Source organism: Anas platyrhynchos, chromosome Z (assembly GCF_047663525.1).
Source record: "Anas platyrhynchos isolate ZD024472 breed Pekin duck chromosome Z, IASCAAS_PekinDuck_T2T, whole genome shotgun sequence".
Taxonomy (NCBI): domain Eukaryota; kingdom Metazoa; phylum Chordata; class Aves; order Anseriformes; family Anatidae; genus Anas; species Anas platyrhynchos.
This window is the reverse complement of record NC_092621.1, coordinates 1274206-1297590: the sequence shown is the minus strand read 5'-3', so window position 1 is coordinate 1297590 and position 23385 is coordinate 1274206. Positions and strand designations below refer to the sequence as shown.

Sequence of the window (23385 nt, the reverse complement as noted above, 5' to 3'; positions counted from 1 at the left end):
AGCAGGAAGCTGAGGTTACTGAGTAAGACGCCTTTAATTTCAGGAACCCAAGAGAAATGCAACCAAAAATCCTTTGGCTTGCCATTTAGCAGCCTGGGAGAGTTGAATAGAAAACCTATTTAGAAATATTTAGTGTTTTGGTGAAATGCTTCTGTCCGAAACCTCCTGTCACAGCAAAATGTTTCCAGTGACATAAAGCGAGCTGCCGCTGATCGCAGGCCAGGCGTGGGGACGATGCGAGGCCTCGAGAAAGTGCTCGCCAGCACTTTCTGTCCGTGCCATCGGTAGGATGGGTTATTTGTTAGCTATCGAGCCCAAAGAACCAAGCTGCTCAGAAAACCTCTTTTTTTTTCTTGGTACTCACAGCGCTATTTTGGAAACGTTGCTGGTTGCAAATCCCAGCAAATGGCAGCAACCATTTAAAGAGATTTGGGAGCGGCTGCGAGTGCTGGAAACTGGTCCGGGGTGCAGCTGGAACATCCTTGTGGCATCACAAAAGGTTACAGGCAGCCACCCAGGTTCTCCAACAACCTCTGAAAATATAAAAATTCAGAATAGGAAGATAACGGCGGAGCATCCCTATGCATCTGAGCAGGATGAGAACCTCAAATTCCAGTTTCCAAGAATTTTTTGGTCTGTATCACAGCGTGTGCCCTTCTGAAGAGCAGCACCACCGCTTCTGGAGGACGTTGAACCCAGCAGAAATCCCCTACCTCCCTGGAACAAGATTTATCTCAGCCCTGCCAGGGTTTTAAAGGGGGATTTTCCTCCTGGGGGAGCTCCTGTGTGGCTCTGCCCATGGGGGCAGCACCCAGGCTGTGGATTATTGGGATGGGCACCAGGAGCATCGCTGGTGGCTGTGCTGCGAAGCTGATGAGCCCGGCTGGGAGACCTGTTTGCCTCTCCCACCTGTTGTGTTTCTGGTTTTAAGGCTTTTTTCCTTATATTTGAGAGCTAAAATATGCTCGTAGTGGGCACCGGTGTTTTAGGGGCAGGCGGGTGTCCAGCCCCAAGGAAACCCCTTGGGGCCTTGCCATGTGCCAGTAGCCCCAACCCTGCAGCAGGGCTGATGATAACCCTGCTGTTTGGCTGTCAGCTCGCTGAAATTATTTATTTTTATCCTTGCTGCGTGAAAATGCTTCGGAAGGAGCAGCACTCGGGTTCCCAAGCACCGTTTCATCTCAGGGCGATGGGGTTAGCACCCGATGGGCTCCCGCAGCTCGGGGCTGGAAGCACAGCCTGAGCAGCAGGTTTTGGGGAATAGGGGCAGGGAATAAAGCCCGAGGGGGTGGGGTGAAGCCCTTTAATTTTCTCAATCAGGGCTCAGAGGGGGGATGAGCAGCGAGGCACCGAGCGGTGCCCGGCGCTCTGCGCCGGAGCGCGCAACCGGGGGCGCACGGGGGCGAGGAGAAAACCCCCTCCCGAGCCCCCGGGCGAGTGGGGCCGGCCGGGGCTGAGCCCTAAAGCTCGGGGGAGGCCCCGGCAGCGCCTCCCCGGCTCCAGCCCCGCAGAGGGAGGCGCTCGGCGCCCGGCCCCTCCGCCGCCGCCAGCAGGAAGCAGCGCAGGCGGCGAGCCGCTCCCCGCAGCAGGTCGGTGCCGGAGGGGGGGGGGGGGGAGCGGGTCGGGGGGCGGCTGGGCAGCACCGGGACCCCCCCGGGTCCTCGTTTTGGGTCCCCGACATCGCGGTTGGGGAGCTGAGGTGGAGCCCGGGCGGCCGCCGGCACGGCCTTGCGCTGCGCCATGGGGATGGGGATGGAGATGGGGATGGGGGGGTGGTCCCAAACCCGGTCCCGGACCCCATCCCTGTCCCTGGTGGGGGGCTGAGGGCTCCCACACCCCCCCCAGGGTCCGTGAGATGCCCACCCGCCAGCACCTAGGGGTTTGTCCCCGCCAGCATCTGGGGGTTTCTCCCCTCGCTTCATGCTTTTTGGGGTGCCCGCAGCGGCTTCGTCGCGCCCTCGTGCCCCACGTTGCCCCCAAATAGCTCCTGCGTGGCTGCCGGTGCCCGCACCTCCACCGCCGTGCTGCGGGGATGAGGGCATAAAAATAGGAGGTGAAGCATAGAAAAAGATCTGTGCAGGCACGCACGGAATAGCCTTGGTGGTTGGAAACCTGCCTGGCTCACGGGTACCGGGGTCTTGGTACACCCCAAAGGGGTAACCCATGGGTTTGGGAGCCCGGCTCCTGCGGGGTTCACCCAGAGTGGTTGTGGGAGCAGCAGGGAAATCGCTCGTCTCCTCCAAACTCTGGGTAAACAGCCCTTAAAGTAAGCCTAAGATACGGGTTGGGGGTGGAGGAGAGTGCTGGAGGTGAAAGGGATCGCACGCTTGCAGGCTATAGGGGGGGGGAAGGCCAAGAGCTGGAGGCGTGCGAATCCCCTGCGGTGAAAGCGAGCGTGCCTCTGCGTCCCGGCCCTTAATCCAGCACAGGAGGAACACCGAGAAACCCTCCTCAACAAACCTGGTGGGTCTCGGTGGTCTGTGAAGTGCTCAGGACGGGGTTGGAAATGCGCAGGAAGGCGGCGTTGGAAAGCTGAGCCCAAAGCTGGTGCCGGGGAGGTTTGGAGAGCTGCAGAGGAAAGCGACGGCTCTCACGGCACGGGGCTGGTTGGTGCCTCGGGAGGAACAGCACCACGGGGCAGGAGGGCTCCCTTAAAGCGTGCCTAGGAATTGCCACGGCTCGCACAGCCCAGTCAGTGCTGAAATGCACTTCAGCAAGTGGCCTGATAACACCTGGAAAAATATATTTCCCTTGGGAAGGTGCCACGAAACGCAGTTGGGTGCTGCTTACCGAGATACCCACGAGTCCAGCCGGCCAAAAGTCCAGATTTGCACTCGAGCAAGCTGTGCGGCTGCTTTTTCTGCAGGCTGCTGGATGTTGTTTCTCCTCCCTGCTCACGCATTGCAGCCTCCAACCTCGGAGCCGATTTTCCTGCGAGCGAAGGTGTCCTGGAAGATCCCAGAAAATCCACGTTTCGCACGCCGTGTGTTGAAACCCGGCACGGTGAGGCAATGCCTGTTGCGGAGCAGAGCAGGGCAGGATTGGATTTGAGTCTCTCTGCTCTCAGCAGTGCAGCCCTACAAAATGCAGCGTGGAAACAGCTTCGGTGATCTAAAACGCAGCGGGCTTATCAGGCACCGAGGAACTCTCTGCAGTGGCTGATCGAGCCTGGCCGATGTAATCTTCAAATATCGTAGCGGAAAAGGTGCTTGGGGAATCTCTGTTTCCTTTTAACTCTTTAAAACCTGCGGATTCCCATAGGGGAGGGTGATAAAACCCCCTGCTAACCTCGCTCGTGGCAGCGTTTTGGGTCGGGGCAGCACCACAGCCTTGAATTCCCAAAGCTTTGGTGTAATAATCAGATTGCTTCAGCGCTCCCCGGAAGATTATGGCTTGTTTAAATGAGCTCTCAGAGCATCAGGAGCTTCCCGAGCCCGTCCTCAGCAACAGGGAATGAAACCCATTCATTTCCAGTTATCCAAAAAAAATCCCTGCTCCTCTGCTGGGTAGGGCTGGCTGAATATCTCAGTCGTGTTTTATAACCTCCGGGGATGGGGATGCATCCCTAGAGGATGAAAAATTAGAAGGTTTTATTAAAAAAATAGATCTATATTAAAATTAGGAGGATGAAAAGCAAAGCTTTTTATTTTCCTCCATTTCAGAAGTTTCTGTAAAGAGGATGGGTTTGATTTGGGGATGGGTTATGGGGTTAAAGACACAATCAGCAGGTTTGGAGTCTCCACCAGCTTATCAGGGCTCCCGAATTTAAGCGGAGATCTGGCAAAAACCAGCCCGAGAGTCACGCGTGTGGTTGCCAGGGCTGGCTTTTGTCAAAGGAGCCTTGCAAAAGATGCTGCAGACTTCCCTGGAGGGGCTTTCGGTGTCTGATGAGTTGGATGCTGGGGATTTGATCAGCGAGGGGACGTCTCGTGGGGTATCCTGTCCCACCCCAAGACGAACAGGCTGTAGGTATTTGAGGCGGGATTAGGATTTAGCCCTTATTAATAAAGCCCTCGTTATTTATTAATTAATGTTTCTTTCAAAACCAGCTTAGATTTCGGTTCAGCACCGTACTTGTAGTTTTTTAGGAGTGAATGGAAGAAAGGATGCGGCGTGCGGTCAGCCCGGAGCAGCCGCGCCGTCTCTGGCGTGTTGGGAAACTTCAAGAAAAGAACTGGGAAAATCCAAAGAGGAAAGGGTGAGGCTGTCAGGAAGCAAAACAGGATACGATTCGCAGCTTCGGCTGATACCAGGCTGAAATATGCTGGCAGATGTGCTTGGAGACCCTTTTGTCCCCGCGGTAGGAGATGCCGGAGGGTCGTGGTGCTCGAGATGCTTCTCCAAGGGTGCAGTGAGAGCCAAAATTTGCTTCTTCCAAATTCCCCATCAGGTGCAGAGCTGCAGAGTGGTGTCCGAGGAGTAGATTTGCCTCTCCCGTAGGCTACAACGAAAATGCCTTCAGGTTGGGCTGATTTATTCTGATTTATTTGAAGCCTTGGCTCCCTATTGAGAAAACGCTCGCTGGAGCATCTACTGACAAGTGCCAGCTTTGAAACGATCTCTTGCCCCGGAGTTAGAGAGCATTAAATAGGGCTGGGAGAAAATGATCAATCACGAAAGAGGAGGCTGCTTCTGGTCAAGGTGGGAGTCTCGTCTGCCAAGAAAGCAGGGAAGCGTTGTTAAAATCAGGCGCTGCCACTCATTTCCTTTTTTTCTGTTTCTGAAATTCCTTTTTTTTCTGTTTCTTTGAATGAATTACCCAAAGAAAAGTTCCCGTGCTGACCAGAAATAGGTTGATTTTCATCATCCTTAACCATCAGGGCAGAAAGCAGGCTTAACCTGGTGGAAAACCTGAGATATTGGGGAAAAGATGAAAGGTCTTGGATTAATTTTGGTGACGGTGCTGTGTTGGTGCTCGGACCTCTGAGGAGCGCAGGACAGAGGCAGGGTCAGGCAGAGCAAAGCAGGCAGGTGAGAGCTTTTTCCTCGGATTTCTTTAAGCCCTTGTCATCTTGCAGATGGATTTCTCATGAGCTTTTCCTGCCTTTTTGGGTGGCTCCGTGTCTGTCAGAGGTAGAAGGCTCGCACAATGCACCGGCTTGGTGCGCCGCCAGCTCTTTTCTCCTGAAAGCTGTTGAAATCCAGGGGAGTCAAAGCGGGCTGTGAGATCTCTATTTCAGTCGAAACAGGTCGCTGCTTGCTAATTTAAGCGCTCGACAACGTCGGTTTTAGCCGGATGGAAATTCAGGGCTTGCGCTGAAAGGAGGAGGAGGTTTTATGAATGGAGCGTGACCCAGGGTCTCCCGCGCTGGCAGCGCGGTAATTAATCTCGGCATAACGAGCTGAATGGAAGGGATGTGTTCATCTGGGCTCAGGATTAGCAGAACGCTGGAAAAAACGAGAGGCTTAAATCACCTGGAGAGCAAGCGAAGAGGATGCAAACCAGCTGGTGTTTCGCATAATTCCTCCTTTCTCCTCGTCGGGGCGTTTCAAGCAGGTGAATAAATATTTTACAGGCCTATTTCTTGCGTACGTCGTCCCCTTTCCATCCTCTGCAGAGCAAAAATTGGTGAAGTCAGTGCAATAATGGGGTTTTCCCTCCCATATATACCATGCTTGACTCAGCAGGTGGGGAAACTCAGTGCGTGCGGTGTGGGGCCATGAAAATCTCCTGGGAATCCTTTCGGTGGCATCCATTTAGCTCCGGGAGCTCTGCCTGGGCTGGGAGGCAGCCTGGCGAAGAGGAGGGAGATTTTTTTCCCCTTCCTGGGAAATTCGCCTCGTGATTTCCCGACGCGTTTTGTTTTGCAAGTACCCGATAAGGCAGGCTCCGCTGGTCCCGGTGGCGAAACCGGGAGCTGGTTGTGGTTTCCTCGGGACATCGCCGAACCCGAAACGCTTCCCCCCACCCCCCCCAGCCCGCGGGAAATAAATCAACCTGCAGTCAAAAAAGCAACTCGGCTGTGGCGGAGCTGAGCCCACGCTGCGGGTTTTCCATCTGGTTGGCTTTCTTCTCCACTCCAATTAGTACCGGCAGCATTTGATTAGGGGGCGGGTTTCGCCGAGCGGGGCAGATGTGCGTGCCTCTGGTCGCGCCGGTGAAAAAAACCGTGTGTGTGAGAGCCCTGTGCCCCCGGGATGATTGCTTACTCTGCTTTTTAATTAGTTCTCTCTAAAAACCCCACGTTTCTATCAAGATAAAAATGCGCAGCCCTGATAACTTCATGCTGGTATCAGCCCCAGCCCTCCAAGTCTCGTCACCCAAGGCAAGTCTCTGCAAGTCGTCTTCCATCAAGGGTCATTCTGGTTTTTTAAACATTTTTTTTTCTTCTTCTTCTTCCGTAGGTTCCTAAAAATTAGCACTATGACTGATGGAGACTACGATTATCTGATCAAACTCCTGGCCCTTGGAGACTCCGGGGTTGGCAAGACCACGTTCCTCTACAGATACACCGACAACAAATTCAATCCCAAATTCATCACGACAGTAGGGATAGATTTTCGGGAAAAACGAGTGGTAAGTGGCCTCGGCTGAACGCTAGCAGCTTCCTTTTTATCTCTCCTCGTCGCTGCTGAGAACAAATTTGACGTAGATGTGAGCTGCTGCTCTTGCTGTGGGACACAACATGTTGATAACGCTTTTCCTGCTCTAGCTCTTGGCTTAAAAAAATCATAATTAGGGACTGGATAAAGGAGAAAAACACCATTATCTTTATCCCGATGTGGGACTGGCGAGTGGTTTATTTCCAAGAGTTTCCGTAGTGCTGGTGAATGAGGTGTGCTTGCTCATGCCTAGAAATAACTCCAGCCCCAAAACGTAAAAATTTAAATAAAAAAGGTGGAAACGTTCAGAAATGCAGAAGTTTCGACTCGCTTCCAGTAACCTAGCGAACGAGCTTGCTGCTTCCCTGCTCCCCCGTCAGCAGCAAGGCTGAAAAATGAGCGCAAGGACTCTGTTATCAGCAGTCCTTGTAGGATTGCTGGAGCTCCTAACGCAATGCACTCATTTCTTCATCCTAAATAGAAGCTGAGAGTCTTTCGGTAGCGTCAGTCGGGCTCGTTTCAGGAATAAGAGAGCATGCTTGCTCCGTTTTAATTTCACATGACTAATCTATCTGCTCCTACATCCTGATACCAGAGACAAGCTAAATATAGGGGACAAAGGCAACTTTCTAATAGGAATCGTTCTGGCTTGCTTGAAGAGCAAAACCATGATAAATACGAGATATTAGGCCCTGGAGGATGATTTTAGTTAGTTATTTGATAAAAAAGACGTAAACACTTGCCCAGTTGACATATTGAGATCTCTTTAAGTCTGATTTTTTTTTTTTAATTTAAATACTTGAAGGATTTTGCATGAAAAGTCCTTGGAAGTCTTGACAATGCCGAGATGCTAAAGGGGCAGAAAAACCACTGCTTGTGGAGAGCTTTTCAGCCTGGAGAGGGGCAGATCCGGGCAGCTTTTCCTTTTTAATAACTTTTTTTAATGGCTGAGAGCATTTATGGCTGTGGTGTTGAGTTCGGTGGTGCCATCGTGAAGGCTACGTGCCAGCCCCACTGAAGAGATGGCCCCGTATGGGTTTTAGGGCTAAATCATACATTTCTTGGTCCCCTGCCCTGCGTGGATTTTAGGGGTAAATCACACATTTTTCAGTCCCTTGCTTGAGCCATAGGAGCCCACGGGTTTATGGTGTGGTCGGGACACGCTAGGTGTATTCAGGTCCGTGGGGAACCAGGCAATTAGTAGGGAACTCTTGTAAATCAGCAGCACTGGAGACTTAATCATTAGGCCTGAGGTGGAATAAAATGGATTACATCTTAAATTAACCCTAATCAGGGCTCCAGCAGTTCAGACCGGTTAAGCACGACGCACAGGTCGGAGGGGAACCAGGGGAACCCGGATCCTCCACCGCACCGCTGGGTTCCCCTGGTGGAGCGAGAGGAAAATATGAAAAGCAGTTTTCTTGCAAGGAGACGTCTGAACACGCAGCTCGCCGGAGTGCTCGTTCCCTGCCTCGTCGAGACGCTTGTTAGCGTGTTTTGAAGACGGGTGCTGGCTTCCTTCCAGGGGGCTGAACTTTTCTGCTAAGGGTTGCGGGCGGATTTCTTCGGTAATTTTCCACTGGCGTACGTTTTGGGGGTGAGATCGCTGATAAGGATGGACGAAACTGTGCCTTACATGCAATTAAAAGCTTTAAAACATCTGGAAAGTCCGTCTGAATAAGATGGCCTTTTAAGAAGGAGCTCCAAAAGGTTCAATTCTGTTGCAAAGAAGTCATATTAAAAAAATTGAGCCCGTGAAATTCCCTGCTTACAGCACTGGGTATTGCAGGAGCATGCTTCAGTTATTTATTTTTATTTATTTATTCACTTACTTAACTCACAAAGCGTGGTGTGTGGTCGATCTGCTGGTTCTTCTCGGCAATTCAGGGACAACATTTCCCTGCTTTTAAAGTCGCTAAGAGTCTGCTGAGCAAGCTCAGAGAGCAAAAATGGTTCCTATTTGTGTTTTTTTTTTTCCTCCTGTCTTTTACTGTAACAGTTCGTGTACATGTTGCTTTTGTTCAAGGAGGAATTGAGCAGAAAAAAGGTCACGGTGCTTTCTTTGGGCGCCACGAGCCAAAAGAGTCATGCGTTTACTGATTGCTCTCTCTTGTTAGGTGTACAATAGCAGAGGAGCAAATGGATCTCCAGGAAAAGCCTTCAAGGTGCACCTCCAGCTTTGGGACACCGCTGGACAGGAAAGGTGAGAGTCCAGTCTGAGCTTTTCCACGTTTGTGGGTAAACCGTTAGTCCCTTTATGTGAAGAATCTCAAAAATCCTCCTAATTCGGGACAAGAAAAGTATTTTCCAGGAACGAAGCTTTTTCTGACACTTTATTTAGGGTGGAGAGTCCTAACTCAAGCCTTACCCATGCTGACTGGTATGGAAGAAACCTCTTCTTTCATGGTTTTGTGTGCGAGGTTGCCCTCAGCACGATTGCTGCTATCATCTGTTGACGAGGGAAGAAGCAGAGGAAGCCGAGTGTAGGGATGAGGCAGATTTCAGGTTTCTAAATAAGCGGTGCCAGCACTGTGTGGGAGGGGTTACTGCCATGGGAAAAGCAGAAAACAGCCCAAATTTTGGTTGTATCTCTCCTGCTTACCCCCAAACACCATTTATGTAGTAAAAGTTAAACATTTTGAGGCTAATTTTTGGCTGTGACCTTTGGGTGACAAACAGCTGTAGTTTCGTGGTCGGTGCTTTCATCCAGCCCCATGGCTTTGCAGGCCAGCTCTTCTCCCTCTCCGTCTCTGTCCTGGGTTAAATCAGACAGAATTGGAGCCGATACATTAGTCACCGACAGTGTTTATTTCTCACGAATAAGCTTCCCCTGGCCCGTTACTAACACACTGATTAATATGTGTTGACTGACGTGATGTATCATAGCTAAAATGAAAATCACATTATTTTTTTTTTTCCACTTCCAAGGGGAATGCACATCCTCTAAATCACGCAGACTCTTCTGACTGGGATTTTTTTAAGAGCTGGTTTGGAAAACCTTTCATTTACTTCACCTTTTTCTCCTTACCCGGTTCAGTTTCGCCAGAAATGTGCTGACCTCGAATCGTAGAGCTCACTTTGTAACAGAGCTGTGCTCTCTTTTTCTCTTTTTCTTTTTTTTTCTTCCTCCTTCAGATTTCGAAGCCTCACCACAGCGTTTTTCAGAGATGCTATGGGCTTTTTACTGATGTTTGATCTCACCAGTCAGCAGAGCTTCTTAAATGTCAGGAATTGGATGAGTAAGTAGAAACGTACACTTTGCGTTTACTGGGTGACTTGAAGCTTCCCTGCGCATTTTTTATGCTTCCAGGCTTTATGTGCTTGTGAACTGGAAAAATTTCAGAGGTTTTTATGTCTAAAGCGAGGTACTCACAGCCCGTGTGCTCTAAAGCACCTCTGCTCCGGATCAAGGTTTGAGATGCGATGAGATGAGTTGTAGGACGTGGATTGTGGTCCTGTGGAGCCTGGCACCCTGTTGGGACTTAATTTGGGGCCACAGTGACTTGCCTCGAGCAGGATATGCCCTTTGATTTGGGGTGAAAGCTTCATCAGATGTGAAAGATGCATGCTCTTCTTTATTTTATTTTATTTCATTTTTTTGCATGGTAGACTTGATAATCTCGTTTGGATTTGGCACAATCCAAACAAATCTGTCGCCTCCTGAAAATTTCTGGTGTTTGACACTTCTTTGGCCAATCTCCTCCTTTGAGATGATACAAAGAAGCCTGGAAAACGCTGTTTAGTTTACTGGTGTGATTTGTATTAGCAAAACAGAACGAGATTCCTTCCTGGCTTTGAGGTTTTGATTCAAATCGGTCTTTGAAGCTCTTGTTTGAAAGCAGATAGTACTTGAGAATTGAACAGCTGAATGTATTCTGGCCCTTAACAGGGTCAGAAAAAAACCTACCTACAGCTGTAGCTGGTTTTTGTTAGGACAACCACCTGACTAACAGGGAAAGAGAGGTTAAATTCTTAAAGTTTGTTGTTAACTGAGGGTATTCAGAGTCCTGGAAGGATGGAGGCCGCTGCTTTTCCAGCTGGTAGCTTTCCAGCCAGGGAGCTGAAGTGGGGATAACGCAAAAATCCAGACAGTTTTGTGAAAACAGCTCCAGATTTTATATACCAGCTGAATTTCTTCTTCTGAGATTCATTCCTCCCACTAAAAGGTTGGTGTCATCGCAATCTTCCTCTGCTTACCAAGTTGAGTCCCAACTTTCTTCTGTGTTGCAGGCCTTTTGAAGTGTTTTGGCAGCTGGCTGAGTCTCTAGGGCACTTCCAGCATTCCCTTAATTCTCCTGTTGATTTTTCCTTCTAGGTCAGCTGCAAGCCAATGCGTACTGTGAGAACCCAGATATCGTGTTAATTGGTAATAAAGCGGATTTATCCGACCAGCGGGAGGTAAATGAAAGGCAAGCGAAAGATCTGGCGGACAAATACGGGTAAGCACGTTGTGGCAGAAGCCAAATTTAGTGGTCCAGTCGTTGGAAGCACAGCTAATGGCTGGCTGGAGACACTTGCAAGGAAGAGATGCTCCGAGGTGTGCAGACAGTGCAGGATCACACGCCTGTAGTGAAGCTCGTCGTGCCTTCAGATCAACCTGTTTGAATAGGAAATGGCAAGAAACACCCAAAAAATAAAACATCTAGATCACGGTGGTGTGATACAGGTGTTGTCTTTACAGGAAAAAAATAGGTGTTACTTTAAAGTAGTGGACATCGATGTGTCTGTTGGCTACGTGGGCTTCTCAAATTGTGTTTTGGCAGAGGTTTTGTGTAGGAAGCAGCCCCCGGAGAGAGAAGGGAAGTGCTGGAGCTGGGTAGGTGCTCACCTCTGGAAAAGGAGTGCAGGTTTGGGGCGTTTTCCAAACAGGCAAATGCCCACATTTGCAGCAGATCGATCACAACCCGAGGTGTGAGTCAGATTTGCAGGAAGCGTGGCGTGTAGGAGGCACGGCTTCGCTCAGACACGTGGCTGGAGTTTGGGTTCTGGTGAGCAGGAAGACTGAGTCCCAACAACCCAAAAACCTCTCACACGGTTGTCATTAACTTTAAACCCACCACCGATAGCTGTGCCAAGGGTTTTATGAAGAGTTCAGTCTCCCTTGCCTTAAAAGCCCCTCCGCTAAACCCTTTTCTTTTCGCCGTAGCATCCCCTACTTCGAAACGAGTGCTGCTACCGGCCAGAACGTGGAGAAGGCCGTGGACACGCTGCTGGACTTGATAATGAAACGGATGGAGCAGTGCGTGGACAAGACGCAGGGCTCCGACACGGCCAACGGGGGAAGCTCGGGGAAGCTGGATTCAGCAAAACCGGAGGAGAAGAAGTGTGCCTGCTAAAGCTCGCCCCGAAACTGTGAGGACCGGTGCCAAGAGCGCACCCGCACGTGGCTGACCCACCGCCAAATTCAATCCCGCTCCGTCGAGCCGTGCACAGCAGCTCCATCGTGTTAGTGGGATCGTGCGTTTTTTATTTTATTTTTTTTTTCCTCCCAAGAACTGGTTGAAAAAGCTCCGACCTGTGTTGCGGTGAGGCTCTTGCGCTGAAATCGTTGTTCCCGAGTACGGTGTCATCGTCCTGAGTGATTCTCCCACCTGCTCTTCCCCGCTCCCGTGCCCTCAGCCCCTCGTCTTTCCTTGTCGGGATGCTGAACAGAGGAAAGTAGCTCTATCCAAAATATAAATATTAAAAAAAAAAAAAAGGGGAGGGGAAAGAATATATTGTCTACATCGGCTGGATATTGAAATTTAAGTGGAGGTGGGTGCTTTTCTAGGTCTGTGCCATTTTTCCACGGATGTTTTTTTTCTTGATGGTTCTTAATCTGCAGCAGGGAGCGCGTGTTTTGTAAAATAGAGAGATGAAAGGTGGTGTGTGGCCTCTGAAGAAAAACTTTGTTGTTTGAACAGAGTGCAGTGCTGTGAAGCTGCTTGGGGTGGTGTCTGTGTGTGTGTGTTTTGGGCTTTTGGGCAGGAAGAAGGGCATTTAATTAAAAAAAATACAATAATTATCAGGGAATTGTGCAGCATTGCTGACGTTGCCAATAATCCAAGCAGGGATTGGAGCATGGCAGGAAAAAATAACGGATTGAGAGGGATTCTGGCACGGCAGGGACAGTTTGTAAAGATGAGAACGTAACGCATGGGAACATTAATATAAATTAATTATATTTTAGGAAGCAGCTTTTGAATCTTGCAGTGGGCAGAGGTTATTCTGCTGGTGTGCTGCAGCAGTGGGGTGGATCGCAGGGATTTCTACGGGTGAAAACCACTTTAAGTGAAATATCACGCTGCTTATCACGAGCAAAGATAAATACAGGACAAAGCAAAGCAAAATACTATATTTGTAAGTAAAGAGATCATTTTCTAAACCAGGTTACAGCATGGAGTTTCTCCCGTCCTTTTTTTTTATAGGATAGGGGTTTGGGTTTTATACAGCCGGCAGTTAAAGGTCTATTTGTGGTTATTGTGCTTTCAGCTACTTAAAAATCATTCAGGGATCCCCTCAAGGGATCCACATAGGAATAAAAGGGAAATGACTCCAGCAAAAGTTTTGTTCCTTGCTAATACAGGAAGCTAATTATTATGTGTTGTTTTTTTTAAAAAAAGGAAGCCAACTATTATTCCAAAAGGATTTTGTTATCAAAACTGTACAGGAAAAGGGAGAGAAATGGAAGTTTCTCCTCCTGGTAGGTGCTGCAGGTAGGTTTTATAGGGAAGCTCTCAGGAAAGAGGAACATAATAAATGTTCCTAAACGCCTGCCAACAGCTTTGTTGCTTATTAGGTTAATCCTCCTTGCAAAAAAATAAGACAGGGTTTTAAGTAAGTCTGTTACCTGTTACCTCTCCGTTTCCATTTGACTCTTGCTCCCTTTTTTTCCCCTGCTGAGCAGCTGCAGCCCTGCAGGGATGCCTCAGAGCCACTCCTTGGGGCGGGAGCAGCTCAAACTGAAAGTGAGAGCAGCGTTCAAAGTTCCCAGGTTGTACGTAATGTCCTGGAGACAATGGGAACCGCAGCACAGAACGGCCACATCTGAGTCATCCCGGTGGTGGAAGCCTATTGTGGAGGGATTAAAGCCCAGCAGGTTGGCACAGCACTTTATTTACTGCTTCTGCCTCTTCTGATTGCACTCTGGACTCCTGAATGTATCCCCCCCGGGTGCCAAACCCCACTATTTTCACCCTTTTTGCACTCCCCTTGGGTGAAGCGTTTTGCTTTTACCGTGTTGTGCCCTAGAAGTGGCTCTGGGACAGTGGCCTTGGAAATGAATCAGCTTTTACTTAATCCCTCTGCTTGGATGTGGCCTTACCCCACCCCAGCAGATCTTGAATTCGAATCCTGCTGTCGCAGAACTTCCTTGTAGGTGTTTGAATTGGGAGGATTTGCTTTTGAGCACGTTTGCGAGCCTGGCAGGCATCCCACGTGAGGCTGGGAGAGGAGGTCCGGCGTGGGAAACCAGCAGGGGGGGCTTAAATAACTCATCCTCTCTATTGCCTTTGCTTTCAGTGACTTTCTTGGGATGTTTGCAAGAGGAAAGGTAGCTAAAATAGTGTTGGGTGCTTGAAAGATGCTCTTTTTAAAAGCAGAAGGGACGGATGGGGAATTTGCTGCTGCTCCTGGAGCTGCAAGTGGCTTCAGGAGGCTGTGATGTAGCGAAGGATGGAGCTGAGCAGCAGCTGGCTTGGTAACTTTATAAAAAAAAATAATTGCCTTAAACTGTTTTCTGAAGGCTAAGCATTCCTTTTTCTGACTGTGCAAAGGGTTGTCACACATCCATTTACATTTTAGAGGATTGGATCCTGTAGGAAACTTTATTAAAAGTTGTACCTGATGTGATTTTTGGTACCTACTCCCTAGCAACTCCTTGGGCCTATTTCAAGGTAAGAGGTTTTTATCTCCTAGATCTATTTCAAGGCCTGGATGTAACCAGGCTTTTTTCAGCCTAAACGTAAAACAAAATGAAAAAAAAAAATTGAGCTGTTATTTTTAAATCTGTGTTCCCGTCACTATAACCCTAGAAAAGTAGGAGGTGTAAAAAAATAACCTCAAGTGACTGCTATTTTTACGCATGCGAATGCTGTGGGCGTTTCAGACCACGCTCTGGTATTGCACAAAGAAAAGGAAGGGGGAAAAAAAATCAACGTCTTGTAACTGATGTGAAAATGTTAAAATAAGTAGTTTTTGTTTTTTTTTTTACCTGACTGCTGTGAGATCTGGCTTGAGACTACTTTAAAGAGAGCCAAATTTTCACAGCTTTTCTGTCTTGCGTAATTCTTTTACTTTAAACACAAAACACTCTGACACCTCTCCCCCCCCAAAGAAAACCAGAAGTGCACCCCTTATATTGGATGAATTGTCTTGTTTTTGTGTTTTTTTTTCCCCCCAGAGGCTGCTACCTGGCTTAGAATTATGCTCTTAGATGCTGGGCAGAGCTGTTTCTAATTTCTTATTTCTGTCTAAACCGGTTAAAGGCAACAGAGGAGATGATTCTTGGCTTTGTGCTTTTCCAGTTACCTAGTGAAAACATAACTTTAGGGTTTATTTTCTAAAGTCATTGTGCAATAGGGCTTTAATGGACAAAGTGTATATTACAAAAAAAAAAAAGCCTCTTGTGTCTTACCAACCTACTTCTGGACGTTGAATTGTTCTTTGGCTTCGTCGAGGCACCTTTCCTCGTCCAGATACGAACACTACGGAGCCTGTAGCAGTTCCTCCCCAGGTGTTTTCTTCTCTTGTGCTCTGGTAAGCATGTTTTACGTTCGTCTCCAGCAGATCCCTGTGACGCCTAGTGACATCAGTGTGGTTGACACTATAGCTCGAACACAACCGGTGTTTTTAGCATAGATGCCCCTCGCTGGGACCACGGCGCTTGCTTAACAAATTTCTTGTCACTTTTTTTTTTGTACCAAAGCACCTGGGGCTTCAAACCCGTGCTGGCGGATGAGCCCCCGGTGCGTGGGTCTGTGTAACACAGCTGAGGAATGTACGCCCGTGATCCGGTTTCTGCACTGTTATTTTCACAATAAAAGTACATTTTTAAGTGGCTGGCTCAGCTCTTTGGGGGGGGAAAAGGGTTGTGTTTTTTTTTAATCCTGACCTGCAGTTGAGCTCAGTTTCTCCTGAAAGGATAAACCCACCTTCTGAAGCGAGCTAAGAAAAGGAACAGACAAATTTGGTACGTTCAAGTCTTATTTAAGGATCAATTTTTCCCAAAATACTGTCATCTGTGACACAGGTGAGAAGACAGACTTTATACAAGGCTTTGGCTTTCCTTTCCCTTCAGAGGTGAAGGTGCACGTGCAAATAGTGTCACTCTCGTGGGGGATACGCTTCAAACCACGAGGTGACATCTCAAAATGAGGGACAAACGGTGCCCAGAACACTTTGGTGTGACAGCAGAGGGACCAGCCTGTCCTGGGCACGGGGCTGGACGGATGAGATGTTACCTGCACGGGGACAGTCAGAGGTAAGCAGCAGCGCAGGCAGCAGGAGCTGTTCATCACCCTTTCAAGATTTTGCATCAAAATGAGGACGTAAATGCCAGAAAACATCCAGGAAACAAGTCCAATCCCATGCAAACAGGATTTCGGGTGAAGGGAAGGAGAGGCTAAACGTGGAGCTTCGTCCTCACACCGACTGGAGCACAAAACTCACCGTGGAAAGAGTTCGGGAAGGCAGAAGCTGGTTGAACACTGAGAGGAATCTGCTCAAATCCTTGTCTGAGGACGGTGCTGAATCCCACGGGGACAGCCCCATATGGCTTACTGGAACAGCTCCTCCTCCTGGTGGGTATGGAACTGATGCCCCTGGGCTCTCTCTTCACCTCGTGCCTTGGTTCCAGGTTTATTCTCCCAAAAGCAGCTCCGCAGCACCTCTTCTGCACCCCGTCTCAGAAAAAGCAAGTGTCGAAGACGTGCTGCAACACAAGAAGTCCTTCTGCCAAAGGCAGGAGAAGCACGCCCTCGTTTCATCAAGTTCATTTAGCAGTCCTGCTTCTTCATCCTGGTCAGCAGCAGGTAAGGGGATGCTCTGTAGTCCCGCAGGGGGCTGCGGAGTGAAGCAGAGAAAAGCAGGGATCGCTCAGAAACCTTCCCACACCTCTTTTTCTAAAAAAGGCTGCGATCTGATTCCTTCCCCCAAGGCCTGGCTCAGCTCTCCCAAACCTCCCCGGGCAGAGGCACTCACTCTGTCAGGACGGCTTTTGAAACTTTTGTCTTGGGCTGGCTGGACCAGAGCGCCACTTTGTCTTTCAGTTCTTTATTCTGCAGGGGGAAAAAAAAAATAAGTTGTAATGCAAATAAATCACAGCCAGGCGCTGCCCCCAGCTCAGCAGCCTCCAGGGCCATCCCTGCTTTTTGCTGCCCTCTCTCCTGATGTTTCCCCACCTGAGAAACACGAGGATTTCACGGGGCCACTGCTGATCTCTCAGCTTAATGCCCCTTCCTCCCTCCTGGCCTTACCTGAGTCTCAAGCGCCGTCACCTTTTCGGTCAGGTCTTCTATTTTCTTGTCCTGGATTTTGAGTTCTTCGTTCAATTCCTCCGCCTAGGAGTTAGGAAAGGAAGGCTGTAAGAGATCCGAAACACGAAAAACGAGCAAAACCACGGCGTTAAGCCTCCTGCCACACCAGGGGACTTGCAGGCACTTCTTTCACCAAATTAAAACTGAAGCTAATTGATTGCCCAACTTAGAAGACAATTTCCGTGTTGCATTTTCCTTGTTTTGCCTCGTGCTGGTGAGGACTGTTCGTGACAGCGTGTTTACAGCCCGAGCTTGCCCCATCCACCACAATAACCCCATTTTGGGGGCGACGGAGGCCTCTGCATCCCCCATCCTGGGCCTTACCTCCTGGATGACGCGGCGCAGGCTCTGGTGCTGCGCCCCGATCAGGCGCTGCAGGTGGCCGATCTGCTCCCGCAGCGTGGCGATGTCCTGCTGCACCGCCAGGCACCTGGGGACAGGAGCAAGGAGGGGAGCACAAGTTTATAAATGCTTCTCAGCTGAGCAGAGCAAATAAACCCATAAAATAAAGCCCACAAAATAAGCCAGACTGCGTGTGGCAGGCCCCCCCCACCAACCCAAACCCCTGTTGATCGCTAAACTCATCGATAACTCCACAGGCTGAATTTGCAAATGAGTTCATAAGCAATAAAACATTATCTGATATTAAAAAAAAAGAGTAAGGGGGGGCTGCAGAGGCTCTGGGAGCCCCACGGGGTGGGTAGGGAGCGATACCCTCCAAAAGTCACCCCCAGAAACAAGGGGAGCACTGCACCCTGTGTGTTTAGTCACCGTTTGCTGTCTTCGTTCCTCGACATCATCTGCAGAAGCATCTTTTCATAGGACGTTTTCTTTTCCATCAGAGTTTTCTTCTCCTAAGGAAATAAAAACAGTTTTATGAGAACGGTATTACACAGCCTGTCGTTTCTTTACCAAGAGACATTCGGATTTAGGTCCGACCGCTAGCTAGCCTCCAAAAATTCAGTGATAGCCACCTACAGCAACCTCAACTCCAGGTGTAGGTACAGAAATCTGACCTCTTTAAACCAACCCAGAAAGGGATGGCAGCGTACTGCCTTACCATGAGAAAATTCACTCTTAAAACAACAGTTTTTGCCTTTATTTAGTCAGCAAAAACCTCAGGTCTTCTGAGTGGCCATGCTCAGCCACCAGAGGGTACCACAGAAGTGCTACATCCGACTCTATTTACAGGATGTTGTGTTACCAGAAGGCCACAAATCCTTCAAAAATACTTTTTCCACCACTTGCCAAACCTCGTGGTTTTGCCTCCCACCTCCTCCATCCTGCGCACGCGCTGCTCCATGGCCGCGATGCGGGCGCACCTCTCCTCCACGGCGCCGGCGAGCTGCGTGGCCTTCTCCTCCTGCTGCTGCAGCTTTCCTTCCTGCTCCCGACTGCGGGCCTGAAAATGAGGAGGGAAGCTCTTGGGGTGTGGGTGTGTGGGCACAGGACCCCACAGTGATTTTGGGGGCTCAGAATACCTTCCTGGACCAGCTCAGTGTCTGAGCAGGACCGTCGTGCCCCCTCCCAGGGAGATCTGTACCTGTATTTGCTGCTTCTCCTTCTCCTGAGTTTTGCAAAGTTCTTCGGAGCAAGCCTGGTAGCTCTCGTAGAGTTTTTGGGAGGCAGCCCGGAGAGCCTGCACGCCCGCTTCTCTCGTGGCTTCCAGCTAGAAAAGGGAAATTTCACAATAATTATATAAGATATAATCAATTTTCACTATTCTCCCTTGTCAAAAAAGCAGGTTTAATATGAATTTCATCGTCTGCTAGAACAGAGCAGCTCACACCAGCTAGAGAAGCGAGGCAGCTCTGCCTCTTCCCTCCAAAAACTGTTGTCCCCCGTGCCACGAGGCACAGGTGAAACCTTGGGAAGCCCCCAGCACGTACCTTGATCCGCAGCAGCTGGTTCTCCCTGCTGACCAGCAGCAGCTGCTGCTCCGTTTCCCTCATCTTCGCTGCCACGGGGCTGCAGCTCGAGCCCCAGCCGCTGATCCTGGGCTCTGTGCTCCTGCCCGGCACCGGAGGGTGCTGCTAAAAGGGAACAAACAGGGAAAGAACGGTTACGGGATCAGAAAAACAGATGACTGAGCCCCTAAAACAGGCCGATTTCTTGTCATCACCCCTTTCCTTTTCCCGGGAGCCAGCGTTGCAGAGCAGCCAGCTCTACCCAACGGCCAGCAGAGCAGTGCAGCTCCCCAGGGTTTCATGTTTGAAAGCCTTAGCACATCAGTCCTAATAAACAGCTGCCTTCTGCTCCCCCCATTGTTACTCTGCAAGAATAATTCACTTTTAGATGCTCGCCTAGGGCAGGTTAGGCCGCATACACACACGTTAGCAACTGCTGTCCACCTCTCCGCTCTGAGACCCGGTTTGTGCAGGAAACACGACCCGCAGCCGCTCAGATTTCTGCCAGAACTCGCTGGCATTTTGCACGGCCTTTCTTCCTTTCCTCCCAGTTCGTTTGTTAAAAATAAACCCCTGAAAACAAAGGGCTGCCTGGGCATTTCAAAGAGCTCAAACACCATAAATCACTTTCTGTTCGCCTCTTTTCTTCCCACCTCCTTCCTCACCTGAGCAGAAAAAGGGATAAGCGTTTTAAAGAACTTGTTGTGATCAATTATTTCTTAATGAGCAGACTTTTGGCCCACCCCTTCACACACCCTTTGTGAGTTAATGTCACCACCACAGAATATATCCTTTTTTGCAGTGAGGCTGGATCCTTTTATCCTTTTATTTTCATCCTTTTATCCTTTTATTTTCATCAGCTCCCACCTTGTTCTGCTGCTGTTGCCTGTGAAGCACAAGGCACCCATCCTAAACACCTCCTTATCGCAAAGCGTCCCCAGCTCTGCCTCACAAGAGCCCTGAATTTGGGTGGGGACAGCACATCAACACCTCTTGCAACAACCCTAAATGAGGGGTGGAAAACCCTGGGTTTCAGAGTGGTTGACCCCAGACAGCGCGTGCTGTAATTAAAGCAGTGCTGCGGAGAAAATCCTATTTCTAGTAAACAGCCGCGCGTGGTCGGGATTTTTCTCTTTCAGCAGCTATCACGATTGCTCACCGTGCTGCCAAGCAGAGGAGGGAACAAAACAACAAAACAACACTTCACAAATACCTTTTTCACGTACTCAGCTTCTTCAGTGAGCTCGGCGCAGGAGGAGCCGTACAGGACGTAGCTCCCCTCCGAGCCCCGGTCTTCCCGCATCACTTCTTCAGTGAGCAGCAGGGTGGTGGTCACGATGCGTGCGTTCCTCTGACCTGTAGAAGGGCGAGAAGAGGGGCTTGGCTCCTTAATTTAATGCAGCGAGGCCATTTCTCCACCCCATTTAATTCCATTTCGGCTTCAGGGGCGTGCTGGAGGCGTTGCAAGCTTAAAGAAGCAAAGACTGAGAACCACATAAAAATAAGATGTAGGCACTTCCTTTTCTTTTTTCTTTTTATAGATGGGAAAATAAATGAATTCGCACATTATTCTCATTGAGGATCTCACCGACTTCTCGCTAGCAACCTAAACCTCAATCCTACATCATTTCAGAAAACTCTTGGCCGGAGACTCCGGGCAGAAAACGTGCCAATGCCTCGCACACACCTGCAATTCGACACGGGGCAAAACAAAACTTTTGCCACTCGTCTGAGAAGTTTATCCACCAAAAGCAATTACAGCCAGCAGAGCGGTCCCACCGCCAATTAGAGCAAGTCCCGGGGACTGATAACCTGTCCTGCTCAGATGCGAGGAGCAGCACAAAGCAGGAACAACATCATAACTCTCGGGAGAGGGGTGGGAGCAAAACTACCTACGGGAACGGATGGGAGACAGCAGATAAAGCTTCTTCTTCCCGTGTCACGCACCGAGAGGAAGGTCCCAGCCACCTCGGTTCTGCTTCTCTTGTACAATGGTGACATCCAGTGTCAGCTGCTTTCCTCTGAAAGGAGCCTGAATTGCTCCAGCTCCCTGTTTCCAGCCTGTCCCAGCAAGCTTACAGGTGCCCATCAGGCAAGCTGGTTTTTAAACGAGCCCCTTTGAAGCATCTGGAACTAATTAAAGCTCGCACAGGAGATTAATCAAACCACTCAGTGTGGTGGTGGACAGGCTCAAAACAAAAAGAGGTTGGGTTTTACAAACCTTGCAGATCATTTACAATAAAAGTTCACTGAAAAATACATTTATTTAAAGACACTGGAGCTCAAGGTCTTAGCTCCTGCGGGTTAAGTCGGTGAGAGCCATCCCCGCATGGTTTGCTGCAGGCAAACCCTCGTGTTCATTGAGTCATCCCAGCACAGAGTGTTGCAGCGCTACCAGGAAGCTCACTCAGGCTAGCCCATTTCTTAATTAACCCGTTTTCTAGTAAAATATAATTAGGCAACTCGAAATATTTATTGCTGCGGTGGCGGAGGAATCGCGTTCCCACAAGGAGCTGTTTGCACAACCGCCCCGCTGCAGACCTTCCCCTTCTTCTGTTAACCTGTGTCCCAGCCGGACAATACAGAAAACTAAATCATAAATCAGCCATAAATAAGCATAAAAAAAAAAAAAAAATGATGTTAAACAAAGAGGTCCCTTTCTGGCTGTAATTTTCATGGGACTGGCAAGGAGGAGCTGGAGATCCAGACGCAACCCTCAGGGCTTTGACCTCAAGCGAGCACACGGAAGAGGTTTCCATAGCTCCAGAGGATGGTTCCCTGCTGGCACAAAGTCATTTCTCGCTCTGGGGCTGCTGTTTTCCTCCTGGCTACCAGCTCACCCCACACAGGGGCACCCCACACCAGTCTCCCTCCAGCCTGGGGGGTTCAGCCTGAAGCCTCCAGGTCCCGTCCCCTGGGGGTGAGTGGGGTGGAAATGCCTTTTAACCCCAAAGAAGCGGTGGTAGGAGAAATAAAGAGCGGGCAAAGCCCCACAAGGTGGCCTGAAGGTCCCCAGCACAGTCCTGGTTTGTCGGGGATTTGGGGCAGGTCTTTGCCATAAACCCCAAATCTGGGTGTTTGCCCCGAGCGCCTTTCCAGGTGGGGCAACGGGACCAGCAACAAAACGAAGGCAGGGCTGGAGCCCTTCTAATCAGAATTAACACATTTCATTGCAACTATTGGGGATATCGGGGTAAAAAAACCCATGCCAGCCTCCGGCAGAGCCCTGTACCCCAACACCCGGTCTCTCCCTGCCCATGCTCCCCAGGAGCTGCCAGGTAAACAACCACGGCGCTCGTCCCAAAAAACAAGGATTTAGCCACCATTCCTCCCCCTTTTCATGCCTGTGCCTGCAGGAGCTGCTTGCTGTGGCTGCTCTCAGCGCTATTTAACAACCCCTTGCTAGAAAATACACCGAAACACGAAACAAAAGCACCTTTGGGTGCTCCCCCCCCGGGGCTCGGGCAGGCTGCGGTGCCCCCAGCACCCACCCAGCGGGTCCCCCGCTCTTCCTCCTCCTCCTCTTCCCCCTCCTCCTTCTCTTCCTCCTTCTCCTCTTCCTCAGCCTCCTGTCCCCCCAAACCCTTCTCCCCCCAATTCCCTCAGCCTCACCTGCGGACATGGCTCGGCCCCGGCCGCCGGGGAGCCCCGAGCACGGCCCCGAGCCCCGCCCGGCCCCGCCTCAGCCCGGCCCGGTTTGGGTCGGAGCCTCCAGCCCCACAGCCCTCACAGCCCTCCCCCTAGAAAGTTCCCCCTGTGGAGCTGCAGGGGTAGAGGGTAAAATGGGAACGGAGGGAGAAAAACGTGTCATAAAAGTGCTACAAACACAGCAGCCCTGTCAGCAGGTCCGCCCCACAGCAAGTCCTCCATGTCTGTAACCCCCAAATCCACCATTTTGCACCCAGTTTTCTCATCCTGGCAGCGTTTTGAAGCTGAGGCTATGTGGCGCAGCTGCTGGGCACCCACCCACCACCATAGTGTCCCCACACGGTGCTGTCCCCCCATGGTGTCCCCACATGCTGTTGTCCCCTCATGGTGTCCCCTCATGGTGTCCCCCCGCACTGTTGGGACCCCAGCATTGTCCCAGGCTGAGGGCCAGGAGCTGCTGGCCCCGATGAGCTGTCTGTTCTCTGGGAGGGCAATGGATTGTCTTATTAATTATAATCAGAAATAATAATAAGAATAAAGCATTACTCTTTTCTTCCGCCTGGGACGTGCTGCTCCTTTCTCGCCTTCGGGTGTGAGGTGTGGGACAAAATCGGGCTGGTCCCAGCCCCGTTTGGAGAGCAAACAGTGACGAGGCAGCGCCCAGCTCCAAAGTCTCCTCTCCCCAGCAAGGTGAGAGGCTGAGCACACCCCAAAACCACCCCGAGCCCAGTTAGCACCCAGCACATCCCCCAGGACTGCTCCTTCCTCAGCTC

At 50.1% G+C, this 23385-nt stretch overlaps 2 protein-coding genes across 10 annotated transcripts in view; one reads left to right on the top strand and one right to left on the bottom strand.

Moving 5' to 3' along the window:
• The window catches only part of RAB27B (RAB27B, member RAS oncogene family), a 27686-nt gene extending 12109 nt beyond the window's left edge, over window positions 1-15577 (top strand). Inside the window, exons 1-6 of one of the 3 annotated variants that reach the window (XM_027446978.3) lie at window positions 1319-1589; window positions 6346-6517; window positions 8661-8746; window positions 9679-9782; window positions 10859-10982; window positions 11690-15577. In XM_027446978.3, the coding sequence (XP_027302779.1) occupies window positions 6365-6517; window positions 8661-8746; window positions 9679-9782; window positions 10859-10982; window positions 11690-11879 (657 nt within the window). In that variant the 5' untranslated portion in view covers window positions 1319-1589; window positions 6346-6364 and the 3' untranslated portion in view covers window positions 11880-15577. Of the gene's footprint in view, window positions 1-1318; window positions 1590-5355; window positions 5498-6345; window positions 6518-8660; window positions 8747-9678; window positions 9783-10858; window positions 10983-11689 lie in introns of those variants that run through there. The other 2 variants (XM_038170650.2, XM_013092254.5) reach the window with 2 other exon arrangements.
• On the bottom strand, window positions 12231-23385 carry CCDC68 (coiled-coil domain containing 68). 7 transcript variants are annotated; one of them, XM_038170649.2, is made up of 10 exons: window positions 23159-23385; window positions 20178-20320; window positions 18947-19090; window positions 18601-18726; window positions 18331-18459; window positions 17829-17911; window positions 17382-17487; window positions 16998-17081; window positions 16723-16799; window positions 12231-16584 (listed from the first exon to the last, which is right to left on the bottom strand). In XM_038170649.2, exons 2-10 carry the CDS (start codon window positions 20265-20267, stop codon window positions 16518-16520), a joined length of 906 nt encoding a protein of 301 aa, XP_038026577.2. In that variant the 5' UTR covers window positions 20268-20320; window positions 23159-23385; the 3' UTR covers window positions 12231-16517. The 7 variants fall into 7 exon arrangements, with proteins under 7 accessions (XP_038026577.2, XP_038026574.2, XP_038026572.2 ...); XM_038170646.2 differs by lacking the exon at window positions 23159-23385 and adding an exon at window positions 22577-22719; XM_038170644.2 differs by lacking the exon at window positions 23159-23385 and adding an exon at window positions 20912-21540 and having other exon boundaries at window positions 18947-19087.

Excerpts from the sequence above, each read along its gene's own strand:
- CCDC68 (XM_038170643.2), bottom strand. The coding sequence starts at position 21,053 with ATGGGCACCTGTAAGCTTGCTGGGACAGGCTGGAAACAGGGAGCTGGA. Across the intron at positions 17,488-17,828 it reads AGGAACGAAGACAGCAAACG|GTGCCTGGCGGTGCAGCAGG; the intron begins GTGACTAAACAC and ends TCCTGTCCCCAG. Across the intron at positions 17,082-17,381 it reads TGCGCCGCGTCATCCAGGAG|GCGGAGGAATTGAACGAAGA; the intron begins GTAAGGCCCAGG and ends CCTAACTCCTAG.